General features: G+C 39.3%; 2 protein-coding genes across 5 annotated transcripts in view; one reads left to right on the forward strand and one right to left on the reverse strand.

Moving 5' to 3' along the window:
• Window positions 1–4058: 4058 nt before the first annotated feature.
• Window positions 4059–6236, reverse strand: MPLKIP (M-phase specific PLK1 interacting protein). The gene is made up of 2 exons (XM_007187739.3): window positions 5604–6236; window positions 4059–4567 (listed from the first exon to the last, which is right to left on the reverse strand). Exons 1-2 carry the CDS (start codon window positions 5940–5942, stop codon window positions 4367–4369), a joined length of 540 nt encoding a protein of 179 aa, XP_007187801.2. The 5' UTR covers window positions 5943–6236; the 3' UTR covers window positions 4059–4366.
• A 134-nt stretch (window positions 6237–6370) lies between these two features.
• Window positions 6371–18400, forward strand: part of SUGCT (succinyl-CoA:glutarate-CoA transferase) — a 796055-nt gene continuing 784025 nt past the window's right edge. For all 4 annotated transcript variants that reach the window (XM_057549882.1, XM_007187735.3, XM_007187736.3 and 1 more), the window contains exons 1-2: window positions 6371–6525; window positions 18348–18399. In XM_057549882.1, the coding sequence (XP_057405865.1) occupies window positions 6426–6525; window positions 18348–18399 (152 nt within the window). In that variant the 5' untranslated portion in view covers window positions 6371–6425. The remainder of the gene's footprint in view (window positions 6526–18347; window position 18400) is intronic.

Raw genomic sequence — 18400 nt, forward strand, 5'->3', positions numbered from 1 at the left:
ACTATTCAAACAATAAAAACACCATAAATACTGCTAATTGCTAGAATGAGACATTAATTTTATTACTATTTTTAAACTATAGATATAAATGCTGAGAAAACTCATTTACGCATACAAATAAAAAGGGATAGACTTTTGTTATAGTGATGTCACTTAATTCTTGTACACCTTTTAAGTTATATGCCAAAAATAATAAACTGATCATCAAATTATTTTTAATGATCTTTAACTAACAATCTGATTAAGTTTTCTTCCATTTTGTTGAAAACAAAGAATTGAAAAACCACCCTCACTGAAGACCTTGTTGTTCAGGCCATTTTCTCTCTCATATCCTTGGAAAGTTAACCAAAGGCTTTACTGAGACTTATCCATAACTTTTTCACTGACAGTCATCTTGTTTATGAAGCCTAAAATTAAGACAACCGTGAGTATAAACACCCTCATAAATTCCACATAATTATTGAGGATAATTCTACATAGATTAGAGAACAGAATATAAATACCTGAGAAGGAAGAATTAATCCTAACTAAGTAAAGCTGGTTTTCCAAAGTTAAATGCACTGTCCTCGACTATGTTTTGTGGACATTTACACCCAAACCTATACGTAAATACATGTTCTGCTTTTAAAAGTATTGCTTATGGTATTTTATCAAACTAAGATGTACATTTTAACATCTCTGAAATTGGGATGCATCTTATAATTGACAGCATATTATAGTTTAGTTGGCAGTGTTTTTACTAAGTGGTATATAATGGATTATATATAATTATATAATAATAGTTTCTTAGGTTAGTTGAAAAATTAGACTGTGGAAATTAAGAGCAAAAAAGATGTTGGGTCACTACTAAGTTCTGGGTTTATACAACGTATACTTACGACTATCATGGGTTTTATTTACAGTGAAATCCACAATATATTTCTGTTAATTTAAACTAAACACATAGTAGGAATGAAAAATAAAACAGAGAAATGGCTCAGAGACAATAAGCAGGAGACTTGGGCCAGGTAAAAAATTAATACGGATTTATAGAATCTAATAATGAACTGGCAAAGGATAATAAAAATGTTTCTCCTAAGAATCTGAAAAATGCTCTAGAAAATATAAAAATCATGAACTTACCTCTGAAATATGATGTTTTAAGATGTAAGGTTAATATGTCAGAAATAAACATGGAAATTTTAACTTCTTCCTCCTTGAAATCATGCAAATTATGCTATTAAGACAGGTTTGAGACATATTCATCAGGTTCTTTATCATTATTGAAAATGGGGAAAAGACAGTTTGCTTGACAGCAGATTCACCAAAACCCATCATGCTTGTATACCAATCTTAAATATTGTAAGATAAATGAGGCAAGCAACTTTTTCATTGTTTCCTAAAAATAAAGTGCCTTTCCCTTCATATTATGTTCATGCTCTCTTTGCTTTCACATGATTCACCCACAGGAAAAATGATTTTTTGAATAGTCAGGAGACAAAAAAGGCAAGGCCTATAAACAAAAACTGTCATCCCTCTATCTCCCTACTTGACAACACATCGGAGTTCTGAATATCTCCACATGGGCCAACATAACTCATTTCTAAGACCACACTTCACCTGTGATGAAAATACGTTAACTTCCACCATACTTCCTTGGGCAGTCAGAAAGGTCTGCTTGAGTTCAAAGGGCAGGGACATAACTCTATATCTTGATGAGGTAGAGGCAAGGTTCTGGAAGAGTCTGAGGGACTTGAAATATTGTTGGCATCATTTTTGAAAAGCACAACCTGCCATAGGTTTCTTCTGTCAAGTGGGAGAAGGGTAATTATGAAAAGGCAGAAGGGAAGAAAAGAGAACTGGCATAATCCACTGATCATGGAAGTGTTCTTTAAGCACATCATTTTAACTAAAGAGTGCATTTGGGATTTGAGGATCTGGATCAAAATACTCTTAAAGCTATCTTTGCCTTTATAGTTAAATACTCCCAGAAGTATAAACACCCGTGTTTGAAAACCCAGCTATAGATTACACTTCCATTCTTTAATTACATGAATATTTAAGATGCATACTTAACTATAAATTTCCCTAACAGTTATTTAGCGTCTCTGCGGAGGTAAAAATGTGTATTCTGGAACAATTAAAAAAATCATTTTTCATTTAAAAGAATGATCAATTCCTTTCACTCAGCTAAACAAAAATGGGCTAGTAATATAAACAAACCAATATCAATGTCGAAAGACCTTTGATAACTATATACACTACCAACCAGAGCAATAAAGCAATGTATCGTTCCTAAGGACAAAAATGTTTCTCTTAAAATCAGAAAGGTCAGACCTCTGGAAGATGTTGGTAACTTGGCAGAAGAGAAATTTTACATTTAGTTGTTTAACATTACACTTATAAAGTAGTAAAATAAAATGCACATAAGCCATTAGAACAATTATAATTTGAATGTTTTCCAAATATGATACGAATACATGAGCATAAAACCTTTCTGACTTCCTTTTTTATTTTTGCCAATAATCCAGTGATCTCCAAGCAATGGCTTAATAATTATTTCTAAATGTCACTTCCTAGAGGTAATATTTCTTACCTATGAAGTTCAATAAAAGGTATGCAAAAGTATTCTACTTGCTCTAATTTTCATCATACATCATGACCTCAAATTATCTAGAAAGACAAGATGTTCGAAAATAAGGACATTCCCTTTAAAACATTGGGGGAAAAGTTACTATTCTCTTTATACATAGGAGATAAAGGCAGAGCAATATAGTAGTTAGAATGTCTGCATCCACTCACCAAATATTTATTAAGCACCTACTGTTTTCCAGGCATCATTCTAAGAGCTGAGGATATAGGGGTAAGTGAGAAAGTAACAGCTACCATTTAGAGTGCTTACTATGTGCCAGGCTCTGGCCTAAGAGTTTTCACACATGTAAACCCATTTAATCCTCAAACACAACACCTCTATGACATGGGTACTGTTAATTTTTTCATTTTACATACAAGAAAATTGAGGCACAGAGAAGTTAAATAATTCACCAAGCTAGCAACTGGTAGTAGTAGTCCTGGGTGTCATGGAGCTTTTATTAATCTAAAATCCTTCCCTTCTCATTTTCTGTTTTGCCTCTGTGAAAAGACCTAACATACAACTAGAAGTGGTTATGGCTCAAATAGGTGGTGTAACCTTTTCACTTTTAAAGCTTTCTTTCTGGGAATGTTTAAACAAAATTTCAGCTATACTTTCATCATATATTGTGACCCCAAAATATCTAAAAGGCCTGAATGTTATAAGACTTGATTTTGTTTAAATAGTTGGGGAAAATGAAAATCCCCAACATTTTCATTTTTCTCCCCATTACTGTAGGTATAGGTACGTAGCATTCCTTCCTTTGGAAAGCCTTTCTTTAATCCAGGGAGGCCTGGTGGGGCTGAAGACCATGGGACCCTGCCTCATTGTAGGGGTGAATCCATGCCAAGCTAATCATGCCACACTGCCTTGATCATAGTTATTGGATCAAGACTATAAAATATGACCTAAGCATGGCCAATCTGTCTTCACTGAGATTGACAGAGCTGGGAAATGTTCTCTTCACAATGGAAGTGATTTAAGACTGCTGGTAGCCATCTTCCTGGGCCTCAAGAGAAAATGACTCCACAATACTGAGAGATGTGGAGTAGAGAAATTCAGACGCAGAATTCTTTAATATAGCTATGCAAGAAATAGGTCTATCCTTGTCCTCTGCAGTTAAATGAGTATAAAGGGTATGAATACTTTTTTTATTTAAGCTTAAGTGGGTTTCTGTAACTTTCAATCAAGTTTCAATGCATTTTTACAAAAGCATTACATAAAATATGCATGTAGAACAATGGTTATAATATGAATAGAAATCTCCTTTATTCTTTTCCTTTACCCCCTTTCCCTATGAACAAATATAGACCTGTCTACAGGACAAAGGACAGTCTATTTCATTTTCAAAAGTAGTATGCAAAATATATACTTACAAATTCTAACTATGTGATTACAAAGCATTATTTTAATAATTCTTTGGCATATGACAAAAGCACAATATAGCTAGAAAGACAAAATGTTTTATTTTGAAACATTGGAAAAACATTAAAAGACAAATGTCCATTATATAACCAAGAATGTTAAGTATTTGGAAACTGTCAATATTCTAAAATTGGTAGGCACTTCCAGAGAGCTAAATATTACAAATTATCCTACCATATGTCTTCTCTAACACCAAAAATACTTGATATGATGAAGGAAGACACAACTAATTATTCAAAGTCACCATGTTAGGGTTCAACTTAATTACAAGCAAAAGTTTTGTCCAAGATGTTCCTGACAAATGAAGCTTCCAGTTGAATTTCAGAAATGTTAACAAAAGTATCTTCCTTTTTTGCCTGTGAATGTTTGCATATTGCTGTATTGTTGGCTTATATCCACTACAGATACTGGTTCTAGGCCAGCCCAAGGGTCTTCAAGCATTGAAGGCTTGAAATAACTTTCCAACTCATTAGACATTCTCTTTTCTCTACCACGCCCTGATCCAAATGGTGTAGATGTCCTTGGAGAACCCTTTAGAAAAGAAATCATCAGTTAAAAAGACATTTAGTAGAGGTAACTGGTACTTTCTCTTTAGAGGCTAGGGGGGATCACACTGCTAGTTAAAAGTTGTGTCTTGAACCCAAATATGTTCACTTGCAAAGTCCATGCTTCCTTTAATTTAGTGTTTTAAAAAAGTATTTAAACCTATTTGATACGCTAATTTATTGATAATGTTATGCCCACTGTCACCTCAAATTCTTTTGGGTTTCTAATGTAGTAACTTTCCCAAACTATAAACTGGTGATGAAGTAAGAAATTACTTGTACTGTAGTTTTCCCTCAGTATTTCCCTACTGCTTCTGGAAGCAAATTAAACCTTTTTTTTTTTTTTAACCCTACAGCTTCAAAATTTCTAGAACCCTCCCATCTCATTAGCTCCACACTCAAAGGGATGGGTTTGGTTTAGCATAAGTTGGAAAACTACCAAGCATATTTAAGATGTAAACCACAGAATGCTAGACATACCAGAAAGAAGCCTTAGAGCAGAAGCCAATGTAGTTGAAAAACTAAGGCCAAATGGAAAAAAAAGAAAAGAAAAGAAAAAAAAAGGGAAAAGGTGCCAGCAACAGCAGAAGAAGAAAAAAAAAAAAGGGAAAAGGTGGCATCAGTAGGAAGGTGGCACTAGCCTGTAACCCTAGAGATGAGCTCTATGCTGGGGATTCATTCGCTTTTTTTCCTCCTTGGAGACCGGGGACTCAGACAAATTTACTGCAACGAACTGGCCAGGCCCCTGACGAAGGAGAGGGAAGTAGGGAAATCTGTGTTTGAGCGGCAGTGTACTGGCTAAAAGCAGGAGGACTATAGAAACAAAGTACAGCTCTGCAACTTTTTAGAGCATTCTAAAGAAAGTTATACTTAACTTCTCTGAGCCTCAGTTTATTCATCTGCGACATGGGGCTAACGATAGTATTTCACTTCATAGAGGATTCAAAATAATCCACGCAAAGGGATTATTAGTACCATGCCTGCCATACAGTAAGAGCTCGGCAAACGCTGGCTATTATTACCTGGGGGTGGGTCTGCTGCTGCCCTGGGGAGTAGCCGAATTGCTGCTGGGACCCCGCGGGGGACTTGGAGTAGTTGCCAGGGTAGCCGCCAGGGGACGGAGACCCGAACCGGCCCCCAGGGAAGCTGCCGCCGTGTCGCGGAGAGTGGCTGCTCCCGTAGGGCCTAGACCTGGGCCCGTACGGCGGCGTGTGGTGTGGACTCCCGTACCCGTCCCGCGGGGATGGCGGCCGCGCTCCGCCTCCGCCCGGGGTACCCCGGAAGCTGCTCCCGCTACCCCAACCTCCTACACCCGGGCCGGGGCAAGGAGGAGTCGGGGGTCGGAAATTCTGTCGGTGCATCTCAGGCGACGAAGACGAGGACCTCACTGGTACGTTCTCCCGCCGGAACTGTCGCGACAACCGTTCAGAGACACTTGGTGGTCCTTCACCAAAACAGTCCTCCGCCCGCCAGCACCATAGAGCACATTGGTTCCGGCCTCACAAAGGTTCCTCTGGGGCGGCGGGATAAGTAGGTTATCGAATTGGGTACAGATTCAGCTGATTTAAGTGAAGGAAGGAGGAAGAAAAAGGATAAAGTAAAGGGCGAATCCCGGGCCCCAGCAATGGCCTTTGCAGTCCCGCGGGTTGGCACTGACTGACGGACTCGACGCCTGCCGAGCGGATTAGGGGGGGTGGGGCCCGGAGTGCTGGGCAGGGCAGGGCCCCGCCCACCTGGCGGGGGGCGGGAACCGAGGTGTCCGCGGGCGCCCCCAGTGGCTACGGGTCGCGCGCGCGCTTCGTTCTCCACTCACGCGGGGAGCGAGGATTTCACAGGGGTACGCGATGCTGGCGACGCTGGCGAGGGTCGCGGCTCTGCGGAGAACCGGCCTTCTCTCCCGCCGGGGCGGCGGGAGGGGGCTGTGGACCGGCCGCCCGCAGTCAGGTATCCTCCGAGACTCGGTCCGGGCGGCGAAAGGGACCCCAGCCCCAGCCTCCCCACTCCGGCGGCACCCCAAGGAGAGAGCCGCGCTTTCCAGAAGTATCCGCTGTCCCCGCCGCCCGCCCTTTGGCCTTTCGCGTCTCCCCTTGCCCTGGCTCCGCGGTAGCCCCGTGGTCACCCTTCCCGGCGTCCGGGCCCGGGTCCGGCCCCTGCACGGTCCTACTGGGCGGACTCACCTCTTTCCCTTACTCCTACCCCCTCGTCCCCCAAGTTTAAATACCTTGAAAAATGCACCCCCAGCCACATTTCAGGAAGGGTTTCAGACTGCACTTTAAATAACTCGGGGGCGAGGCTCTGCTCGCAGAGGCCGCACTTTACTCCCTTCCTTGTTCTTGTTAAATGCAAGCGGGTAAGCGAGTTGGTTAGGAAGCAGAGAGCCTGATTTTCAAAAGGAGCAACATTTGGCTAAAGCTCTTAAAGTAATGATCTTTTCACAGACTTTTGGTTATAAAGAAAAGTGTGATCATTCAAGAATGACCCCTAATGTATAAACCCACCTTTGTACCGAATACCTGTCTCAGAATTTTATTTAGAAGATGAAATTTAGATTTACTACAGTTTTCTAGAACTTTCTTTACACCCTCCGAATCTGGGAATGATAGTCCACTGTGGGTCTTGACATCATCTTGTAGGAAACAGAATCTTAAAGAATTTTTGGACTCATTTAATCATAGCCTAATGGGTAGCCTGGACCTGTGCTTTTCAGCCTGTGAACCTTCTTGCAGGTGCCGCTCCGCACTGTCCGTTTGACACGTTCTGTGACGTGGCAAGCCGAAGAATGTGATGTTTTCTCAGCTTCCGTCCTTGATGAATGGAGATACACACACACTTTTCTGTTGTTGTTTGTTCTGAGGGAATTCGGTTCATCAGGCTTTTCCTTTAGACACAAGTTGTAGAATCAATCAAGGCAGGATAATGCCATCAAGGCTTTGTGATGCAGTTAAGGCCCGGGGATCCCAGATTATTCACTTTATTATATACTTTTGTCCTGGCCAAAATTTCACCTATCTGGACATTGTCTTTGGTGCTTAGCTTAATGCCTGGTAATTGGGCTGTCAGATATTTATTGAATGAATGAGTGGGTCACATCATATTGGTCAGTGATTCTCACCTATAATACCCTCTTTAATATCATCAACTAATCTACATTTTGGGGGGAGGGAGCAGAAAAATGAGGGTGGCAGGGATCAAAATTACTTTTGTTAATTTTTAAATAACTGGCAAATGTTTTGCAGAATTGAGTGAAGTACTGTAAGTTGTCATTTTACTTGCCTTACACTTCTGGAATGCTCTTTCCTATAGTGATACACTGCTATCTTCTACACATATGAACTTGCATTAGAAACGGGGGAGGTAGATTTTGACAGGTAGATTGCACATGACAGTGTGCCTGTCATCATGTTTTCAGGTATATATGAGGATTGAGGGAGAGTACATTCTTTATAATTATATGGAAACTCCAGATTCCACTTGGATCACTTCTGAGAATAGACAACTTGCCTTTTCACAGATGAGAAATTGTCCAAGAAAAGTGAAGTGACTTGCTTGAATTCACGTAGCAAATGGATGTGGGACCAGAACTCAGGCTTCTTGAATCCCAGGCAGTTGTCCTTTTTCCTAGGTAAAGAAATATGAATTGACGCTCAGTCCATCCTTTGAAAAATGCAATAGATAAATAAGCATGTAAAATTCTGACAGTGGTACCGCGTAGCATATTATATTTAGAGATTAGTAGATACAACCTTAGTGTTGAACTTTTGTGGATGTAGCTAGAATCTTCCTGAGTATTAACCTGGGAATTGCAGTCTGGCTGCCTGAACTGGTGGGTCTGAGGTCCCCAGATACAGACTTGTGTTGGTTATTTATATGGTGGTGAGTTCAGGGGAAGAGAGATGAAGGAAGTTTTATGTTGCGTTGCCTGGAAATAGAAAAGTGAATTGGGATGACGTATATGAGAGTTTGGTGGCTGCGCCATGAACTAAGTCTGAGTCCTGTGGAGAGAAAAGAGCACGTTAGCATTTTTGTGAGTAACACAGGTATTGTTCCCACAAAAAGAGAATTGCAGCACTCTTCAGGGAGGACCAGCATTAGAAAGCAGGATCCTCAGTAGGCTAGCGCTTTTATTGAAGACACTGCTAGTGGCTAGGTGCTGTCTTCAAGTGACATTGTACACAGAGGACATCAACAGGCAAAACGTCAAGGAACCTTCTCAGTACCCGTGAGTTATGTGGGGAGCCCCCAGATTAATTGGTTGACTTTGTGGTGGTGCATGTTTTATAAGTTTTACATGAATACAAGTAAGAGTATCACTAAGGAAATTTAAGTGTAAGTGAAAATGGGGCCTTGTCTATTTCTATAAGACTGAGGATCTTTATTTGGGTTACCTAAGATTTTTTGGTGTGTCTATTTTCAGTAGATTAAACAAAATTTTTTTTTTTTTTTTGGAGAGCCTTTATGAGAGCAGGTGGCTTTGTGTTTGAAGCAGGAATTGGGGTCTCATTGCTGCTCCCTCTGTCCCCTACTTTAACTGCCTGCCTGAAAAGACACTTCTGGGGCACTGCTGAGGAATTCCTAGGGCTCTCCAGAAAGGGTTTGAAAGCCAATATTTTAGGTAGCTGTCAGGTATTAATGAGTGCTGCAAAAGTAAATACTTTGGTTAGTCTTACTGCTTATTACCAAGGAGTAAATATTTTCATGTTTCTGCATGGTCAGGGCTTTCTAAGCCAAGGAAACTAGAGCCTGGGTTAAAGGGCAAGCCTTGGAAGTTAAAGGATGACTGAAATGATTGTTAGAGAACTCTCAGGAAGTTTATGTTTATATTTCAAAGGGGTATAAAACTCAGAGCCTTGGAGACATTCCCAAGATTGAGACTGTAAACCCAGGGAAGTTTATCTTTCCCCTTGGAGACATTTATTTACATTCCAAAGGGTTAGAACCCAGGGACCATCCCTTTTTCTTCCGAAGGAGAATTTACTTACATTAGGAAGATAAGCCTTCTCTGCTTTTCTTGGGGGAAGGTGGCTGCTGGGCAGCTATCCCATACAAACTAATAGGTTTATAATCTGGGGGACCTTTCCTGGGGTTCAGTCCTTGTATGTGCACGCCTAGTCCGCCAGCTCTCATTATGACGCCTGTGGCATATTAGGTGTGGGGAAAATGGTGCATTTCTTGATGTAAGTAGTAATAACTCTGATCTCTGCTTCAAAAACCTCATGTTTTTGAATACATATAGATATTAAAAACATATATATATATATATATATATATATATATATATATATATATATTTTTTTTTTTTTGCCATGCCACGCGGCCTATAGAATCTTAGTTCCCTGACCAGGGATCGAACCTGCGCCCCCCTGCATTGGAAACACAGAGTCTTAACCACTGAACCACCAGGGAAGTCCCCCCAAAAATGTATTTTTTTTTAAACACTTTTATTTATTTATTTATTTATTTATTTATGGCTGTGTTGGGTCTTCGTTTCTGTGTGAGGGCTTTCTCTAGTTGTGGCAAGCGGGGGCCACTCTTCATCGCGGTGCGCAGGCCTCTCACTATCGTGGCCTCTCGTTGCGGAGCACGGGCTCCAGTCGTGCAGGCTCAGTAGTTGTGGCTCACGGGCCTAGTTGCTCCGCGGCATGTGGGATCCTCCCAGACCAGGGCTCGAACCCGTGTCCCCTGCATTGGCAGGCAGATTCTCAACCACTGCGCCACCAGGGAAGCCCCAAAAGTGTATTTTTGATGATGAAAGCACTTCTTAGGACAGAAGAATGTATTTAATAGTTTCTATGTATAGAAATTTTTGTTCCGATTTTAGTATATGTGCTGCTGAAGGGAGCCCTAGAAATGTTTGTACAGTCATCCCTCGGTATCTGCAGGTGATTGGTTCCAGGAACCCCCTTTGGATACCAAAAACTGAGGGTGCTCAAGTCCCTTACCATATAAAATGGTTTAGTATTTGCATATAACTACACAACCTGTGTATACCTAAAATCATCTCTATATTACTTATAATATCTGATACAATATAAATGATATGTAAATAGTTGACAGTACGGTGCAACTCTGTGTAAATAGTTGTGGGAGGTGCAGCATATTCAAATCGTGCTTTTTGGAATTTCTTGGCATTTTTTTCTCCCAAATATTTTCGGTACACTGCTGGTTGAGTCTGCAGTTGGGGAACCCACAGATATAGAGGGCCTACTGTATGTATACTTAGAGCATAAGCTTTATCTTAATATTTCCTGAAGCCTTTCAGGTTACCTCAGTTTTCCTTATATACCTTCTGTTGTCAGCTGTTCCATGTTGAAGACTGTCAGTCGTAGAAAAGTAAAGGCATCTCTGGGATTGATTAGCTCATTTACTGGTAAGGTGAGGCCTGCCTTGAATGCAGTAGACCACTTAACTATCACGTAGTGTTCTCATTGATAAAGCAGGTATTAGAAGTAACTTGTTTTTGCCTCTGAGAGCCAAACGGCTGTTAATGATCTTCTTTTCAATTCTAAGCATGTATCCACTGTCCATAGTAGTCAAGCACAGGTGAAAAGTATTATACATGTTTATTTCTTTTGGACTAATATTCTTCACCCATGTGTAATGCAAGTGTTAATGCATTAACTCACACTTATAAAAGTTTTCATTGAAAATAATAAAATTGTTGACAGAATACTTTGACATGAAGAAGAATGTAAGAGTGTGATTATTCTTTTCCAGACACAAATGTTTGTTTTAAAAGGAGTAAGTAAAATTTTAATGTCGCTAGAATTGGTATCTTTGTATTTTTCCAATTGTAAAAACAATACGTACCTTTTGTAGAAAACCTGAAATGTTTAGCAAAATAGAAGGCAAGAAAAAATATTAGTCTCTTATCTAAGAGGCAAATACTTAACATATGAATAGAAAAAAATAAACCTCACATACTTTAAAACTTTAAATCGGAAAATAAAAGCTTTTTAAAAGGGAAAACCAACTATACATGAGTATTTATATAATGTGGGGTTGGAAAAACATGATACCTGTACAGAAAAGAGTTAACATAGCAGGCCTCAGGCTGCTGTCTTTAGAAGGACCTTCTTACAAGTGTGGCCCTTGTTTGGCATCTGGGAACTTGGCACTCGAACTGCTCCCTAATTAATAAGGGTGCTTAGATGATTTGTACAATCAGTGTGATTTATGGATTTATGGTGAGCACCTGATTTTCTTCTGGGAGTCCAGAATTTTGGTGCATGCTGAGCAGAGAGTGCCTATGTGAAAAGCCCTCAATAAAACCTTTGGATTCTGGGTCCGTAATAGACTTCCCTGAGCAGAAACATTGCACATGTTACTGAATTTTTTTGTTGCTGGAGAAAGAAGCAACAAAAGAAGCTTGGCATGGCCCCTCGTGGGAAGGAGAGAACATAAGAAGCCTGTGCATGGATTTTTCCAGACTCTGCTCGTCTTTTTCACTGACTGATTGGGTCATATATCATTTTGCTGTAATAAACCTTTAGTCATGAATACAGCTATGTACTGAGTCTTTTTAGCAACTCACTGAAGGTGTGGGTAGTCTGAAGGAACCCTGAAACAATAGCAAAGGCAGAAAATAAAAGAAATGATTTTTTGCAAAGTGAAATTCCAAAACCATCCAAAAAACCAAACAGCAGATAAAGAAAAATTATTTTTGCTAATTATGACTCATAAAAGGTTAATATTCTTACTACACGAAGAATCCATACAAATCAATAAGAAGAAAGATAAACATGCCTGTAGACATGTGGGCCAACAAGAAGAATAGATTATTCTTAAGAGAAGAAAAAGAGCAAGTATTAAAAACAATGTAACTTCAGAGGTCATTAAATAAATGCAAATTAAAATGGTAGTAGCATGCAAATTTTTAACTGTTAAATTTACAACAAACAAGTAAACAGTATGCTCCCCAAACCAAGTGACCATATACAGGGTTATGGAAGATGGTGGAGAGCACTGTTTCCGTATACTGCTGGTGCCAGTATACGTTAATACTGCCTTTCTGGTGGACAGTGTGATGAAATGTATGAAAAGTTTGAAAGAGTTTATAGCATGAACTTGGCTAGGTCACCTTAAGACCTTCCTCTGTCCTTGGAAGCATGCTCCTCATTCTCCTTGCTCCATCCCCCAAAACTCTAAAAGCCTTAGAGAATAATTTTTTTTTAAATTTATTTGTTTATTTATTTTTGGCTGTATTGGGTCTTCGTTGCTGCACATGGGCTTTCTCTAGTTGCGGCGAGTGGGGGCTACTCTTCGTTGCGGTGCGTGGGCTTCTCATTGCGGTGGCTTCTCTTGCTGCAGAGCACGGGCTCTAGGTGCATGGGCTTCAGTAGTTGTGGCTTGCTGGCTCAGTAGTTGTGGCTCTAGAGCGCAGGCTCAGTAGTTGTTGCACACGGGCTTAGTTGCTCTGTGACATGTGGGATCTTCCCGGCCCAGGAATCGAACCCGTGTCCCCTGCATTCGCAGGTGGATTCTTAACCACTGCGCCACGAGGGAAGTCCCTTAGAGAATAATTTTTATCTTTACTCCTTAAAGAGAAGTTCCTGGGAGGGTTCTGTAGCCCTTCGCAGAAAGCATCCTAAATTCCCTCTAGACATCTCCTGCTTGTCAGAATTACCCATTGGAAGCTGTTGAAAACAAATCATGGGCTTATTTCTTTATTGTTTTTGGCCCTGCCATGTGGCATGCGAGATCTTAGTTCCCCCACCGGGGATTGAACCTGTGCCTCCTGCAGTGGAAGCGCGGAGTCTTAAATCACTGGACCGCCAGGGAAGTCCCGAAAACAAAAATCAAATCATAAGACATTTTTTCTCACATGTGTATCTGTCCACACACTTCTTCCAGGCTGTCCCTTCTCTTCCCTTCTGTTCCTCCTCTGTTTATCTGCAGTGGGTCTGTAAAATCGGGTTCCCTACCTTTTTTGTGTCAAAAGAGGCTCATCACATTCACAGTCTAACACTGTGCCCCACCTCCACCCTCCCATGCCTCGCATGCACACATTTTCTTCTTTGCCATGATAATTATCATTTCCCTCAAGTACCTGTGATGGTGTTTTGCTGGTTGTCCCCTGGAAGGGATGCCTTTTCCTAGTCGGCACAAAGGTCTTGCCTTCGCTCAGTCTTTTCCGGGAGGAGAGCCACCACACCAACACGGAGAAGTTCCAGGGGCCTCTCGGGTTTGTGGGCATTCATATTTGGTAATTCATTGCGATCATTTGCTCCATGAGTTCCTGGTTGAGCCACTTCTTATCCTCTGAGTAGTTCACTTCAGGCTGGCCCATTAAAGAGACCTGAACACTGAAGTTTTTTTCTCTGGCTTCCTGACTTCTGGTTGTGAATCCTACAACTATAAATTGATTTATAAAATCTATAAGGTGGTGCTGTTTTCCACCTTTCCGTGTGCCAGTCTATAGCAGTGGTCTTTCTCCTAAATGACTTTTGAAAGGCAATTCATTGCATATATTTAAGTTCATATTTAAAAGTTTTTATCACAAGTAAATTTTACAAGCACTAAGGTGAGGGTAAGAGCTGTAATGTGTAAGGAATATGTTTTCCTTCTGCCCAGTGGGAGAAGGCTTATCATGAAGGCTTATTCGTAGGCCTTATTTGATCAATTTTAGGAAAAAATACGTATGAAAGTTGAAGACCTGGAAATTGATTTCTTTAAAATGATTCATTTCTTACAAAAGTCTTCACATATCTCAGTTTGAAAACTGCTGCTAACAGTGAAACAACCTACCCCTGAAATGGACTTTCCAGTTGTTGGCTTTGATGCTCTACGGTCGCTTAGAGGCTACCATTTTTCCTCCTCCAGTGCTTGGTTTCTTCATTGGTCAGGATAGGCTAGATGGGGTGGTGGTACAAATTAGCCCACAATCTCAGTGGCTTAATACAATAAAACACCTTTCTTGAACATATAGCTACACTATTTGAAAATTGTAGCTTCCAAGGTCACTGCAGCAGGAGTATAGAAGCCTGGAGGATTTTGTGGGATGTTTTTAAGGATCAGGGCTGGAATTAGCTTATGTTTCATTGGCCAGGCCCCCGGCGTTTGGGCCCAACCTAATTGCAAGAGAAGCTGGGAAATGTAGAAGAGCAGAGCGATTTGGGATTAGCACTGATTTGTACTTTGGTTGTGGGCATGCTTTACCTATCATTCAAAAACCCTTTATCTGGTCTTTTTCCACTGTTCTTCCTGTGAATTTCTCAAGTTTTCATTAAAATAGTAGCATCCAACAGTTTAAAAACCTGTTTGATTGCAAATCCCATAGTAATAGCCAAGTCCTTGCAGGAGAAGGGCAATTCTCAAGAAACTGAGTGTCAATGGAAGGTGAATTATAAATTATTATAAGTTACTATCCATCTAGCTATTGTTCACTGGTTGTCTCTAAATGGTGTAATTGCCTTGTAACTTTGGCATCACTTCCACAGTACCTTTTTACAACTCAAAATTTTTAGGTTGCCTGGAATGTTTTCCAGTGGATTCTAATTTTCCAAGTACTCTAAATTCCTAAAATTACCTGCCAAATTATACTATTAGGAACAGAGCTTCTTTCAAGACTTTTAACCTGTGCTAGAAAGAAAATATCCTGCTAACTCTTCTAAATAAAGCTTTGAAGAGATATCCATCTACTATCTCACTCCTAAGTTCTGGTAGTTAAGTTCTCTGTAAAATATCAAATTAAGAAATCATTTCGGTGTATATCACATGTTGTATTTCATAGTGATATTCGATCAGTTTGTTTTATGATGACTTTTTTTTTTTTTAATGTCTCAGTAGTTGACTAGTAAAGTGGGGGAGGGATGCCATGATTGCTGTCATACAGATGAGCCACTTGTGTGGGCATCTGTCAATTATATCTACTCTGGTGCTGCTCAAGTTTATTTGTGTCGTGGAAACCTTAGGGCCAATACCACGGGAGTTCCTAGAAGCAGCTCTGACAAGCATAGATTTGATGGCAGCTTCATTGTAGTTATACTGCTTTGCATGGTTCCTCAGCTGTGATCATCATAATAGCTTTCCATCCTAGAGGCCAAATAAGTTAGAGCGATATACAAGCTGCTCAATATATCTTAACAAATTACGTTATAATAGATGCTCTTTTCAACTGTTTTTCCCCCCTGTAATCAGCCTATTCTGGTCTTTCACAAACAGGCAAAATATGGCTGTAGATATCTTTTTAAAATATAGAGTATTGAGAATCATATATGTTATTTTATGTTCTTTGAAATAATCATGAGTCATGTGTTTTTCTTTTGTTTTCAAATCTGGATTATCTACTTTAATAGGTATTGTGACTGTATAATACAATGATGACGATGATGTTAACAACAATTGTTGATTTTTAGTGAGCATTTACCACGTGCCAGGAAGTGTACTAAGCACTTTACGTATAACATTTCATTTAATCCTTGCAAACTCTGTGATATAGGTGTTTCAGATGGGGAAACTGAAGCTCAGAGAAGTGAAGTTACCTTGGTCAAGGTCACTAGGGTAGTAAGTAGTGAAGCAGAGAATTAAATCCAGTCAGTCTCCAGGGTTTATGCTCTTAACTGTTTAAAACTCATTAATTGATTTTGACTTAAATGTGCTCTAGAAGTCCTTTCTGGTTATCTTCTCAGATAATACAAGTAAAATTCTATTGCCTGATGTTAAATTAATTCATTTGAAAAGTTTTGTGTCATTAAACAAAATTTATTATGGTTGTGAGATGATATTGGTAGAGAAATATAGACTTCTCTTTATGGATTTATAATGAAATGAGATTTATCGGTTGAAGAGACCTCTAAATATATTTCCTGCATCATTTGAAATAAAACAAGGGCCCCAAAAGAGATGAGTACATAAGACCAGTAGTTTTGGAGTCTTATGTAACATAAAGAATTACTTGTCCATTCGTTCCTAATGATGTCAAAATATCTTCTCACATTTGAGGTCTTTTTCTATATTTTATTTTCTCTAAAATATCTTGTTTTCTCTCTCATTTTGTTCTTTATGTTTTCACTTTTTGATTTTCCTTTGTCTTTTTTTTTTTGCTGATTATACACTTAATCACAATTAAGCAAAATTACAGAAATAAATAACTTAGCTAGTGAAAGTTCTCCATAAATTCTTACCCCAAGATTTAGCCACCAGTAGAATTTTATGAATGCTCCTAGAAATACCAACATGTATTATTAATATTATTATGTATCTTTACAAATATAGGATCATATTATACATTCTCTTCTACAACTTGATTTATTTTTTAACTTAGGAATATATCTTGGTGAACTTTACATGTCAGTGTATGTAAATGTCTCATTTTTCTTAACGTTGGCACGGTATTTTTTTATATGGATGTGCTGGTGCTTATTTAACATTTCACCTGTTGGTGGATTTTTGCACTGTTTTGAATATTTTGTTTCAGTATTAAAAACAGTGAGGCAGGGGAAGGGGTAGTTAGGGAGTTTGGGATTGACATGTACACACTGTAATATTTAAAATGGATAACCAACAAGGACCTACTGTAGAGCACAGGGAACTCTGCTCAATATTATGTAACAACCTAAATGGGAAAAGAATATGAAAAAGAATAGATACATGTATATGTGTAACTCAGTCACTTTGCTGTACACCTGAAACTATCACAACATTGTTAATCAACTATACTCCAGTATAAGATAAAAAGTTAAAAAAAATAAAAGCAGTGAGGCAATTCACAGTAGAAGATGTATGAATGGCCTATTATTACATGAAAAGATTTTCAACAGCGTTAGTCATCAGGGAAATGCAAGTTAAAACCACAGAGAAGCATCATATACCCATTAGAATGGCTAACCTTAAAAAGATGAACAATACCTAGCGTTGTGAGGATGTGGAGTTTCTAGACCTCGCACTGTTGTACGAACACTTTGGAAGTCTGTTTGGCAGTTTCTTAGAAAGTTAAGCATAAACTTACCATATTGCCCAGCCATTCCACTAGGTATTTACTCAGGAGAAGTGAAAACATGTCCACACACGGACTTGTACACAAATGTTCACAGTCGCTTGATCCACTGTATCCTAAAACTGGGACCAACTCAGTGTCCATCAACAGCTGAATGGATAAACAAAGGTGGAATATCCATAGAGTAGGATACTACTCATAAAAATGCAACAACATGGACGAGTCTCAGTATCATAATGCTGAAGGAAAGAAGCCAGACAAAAGAGGGTACATAGTGTATGATTTCATTTCTGTAAAATTCTAGAAAATGCAAACTAAAATGACAGAAAGCAGATCAGTGGTTGCCTGAGGTTGGGGATAGAGGGAGAGGTAGTTTGCAAAGGGCAGGAGGAAACTCTCAGGTAATGGAAAGTTCTGTTTCTCAATTGTGGGTTTGGACAAATGTGTAATGACATGTATCCATCATTATAGTACCATACAGAGTATTTTCAGTGTTCTAAAAATCCTCTTTGCTCAGCCTATACACCCCCTCCCCCCATTTTTAAATTTTTCATTAGTTTGTCCCACTTTTAGATTTTTCATTAGACAAACTATCTTAAGTGTAGCTTTGGACTTTATTAAATCGGGAATAATCTGGTATTAGAGGCTTTAATTTTTACAGATTGATTTAGTTGGACTGGGTCAAGGTTTCTGTGTTATATATAAAGCAGAAATGTGAAGGAAAATTTATTTATTTATTTGGTAGTAATAGATATTACTAAGAATATGAAGAATTCTGCATTATTTCTTCCGACAATTAGTAGTCAATTTAAGTATTTTCTGTCTTTGCCAGATGCTGACAATATGAAGCCATTGGAGGGTGTAAGAATTCTGGATCTAACAAGG

The sequence above is a fragment of the Balaenoptera acutorostrata genome, chromosome 7, assembly GCF_949987535.1.
Source record: "Balaenoptera acutorostrata chromosome 7, mBalAcu1.1, whole genome shotgun sequence".
In the NCBI taxonomy this organism is placed as follows: domain Eukaryota; kingdom Metazoa; phylum Chordata; class Mammalia; order Artiodactyla; family Balaenopteridae; genus Balaenoptera; species Balaenoptera acutorostrata.

Excerpts from the sequence above, each read along its gene's own strand:
- MPLKIP (XM_007187739.3), bottom strand. The coding sequence starts at position 5,942 with ATGCACCGACAGAATTTCCGACCCCCGACTCCTCCTTGCCCCGGCCCG. Across the intron at positions 4,568-5,603 it reads AGCAGCAGACCCACCCCCAG|GGTTCTCCAAGGACATCTAC; the intron begins GTAATAATAGCC and ends TCTTTTCTAAAG.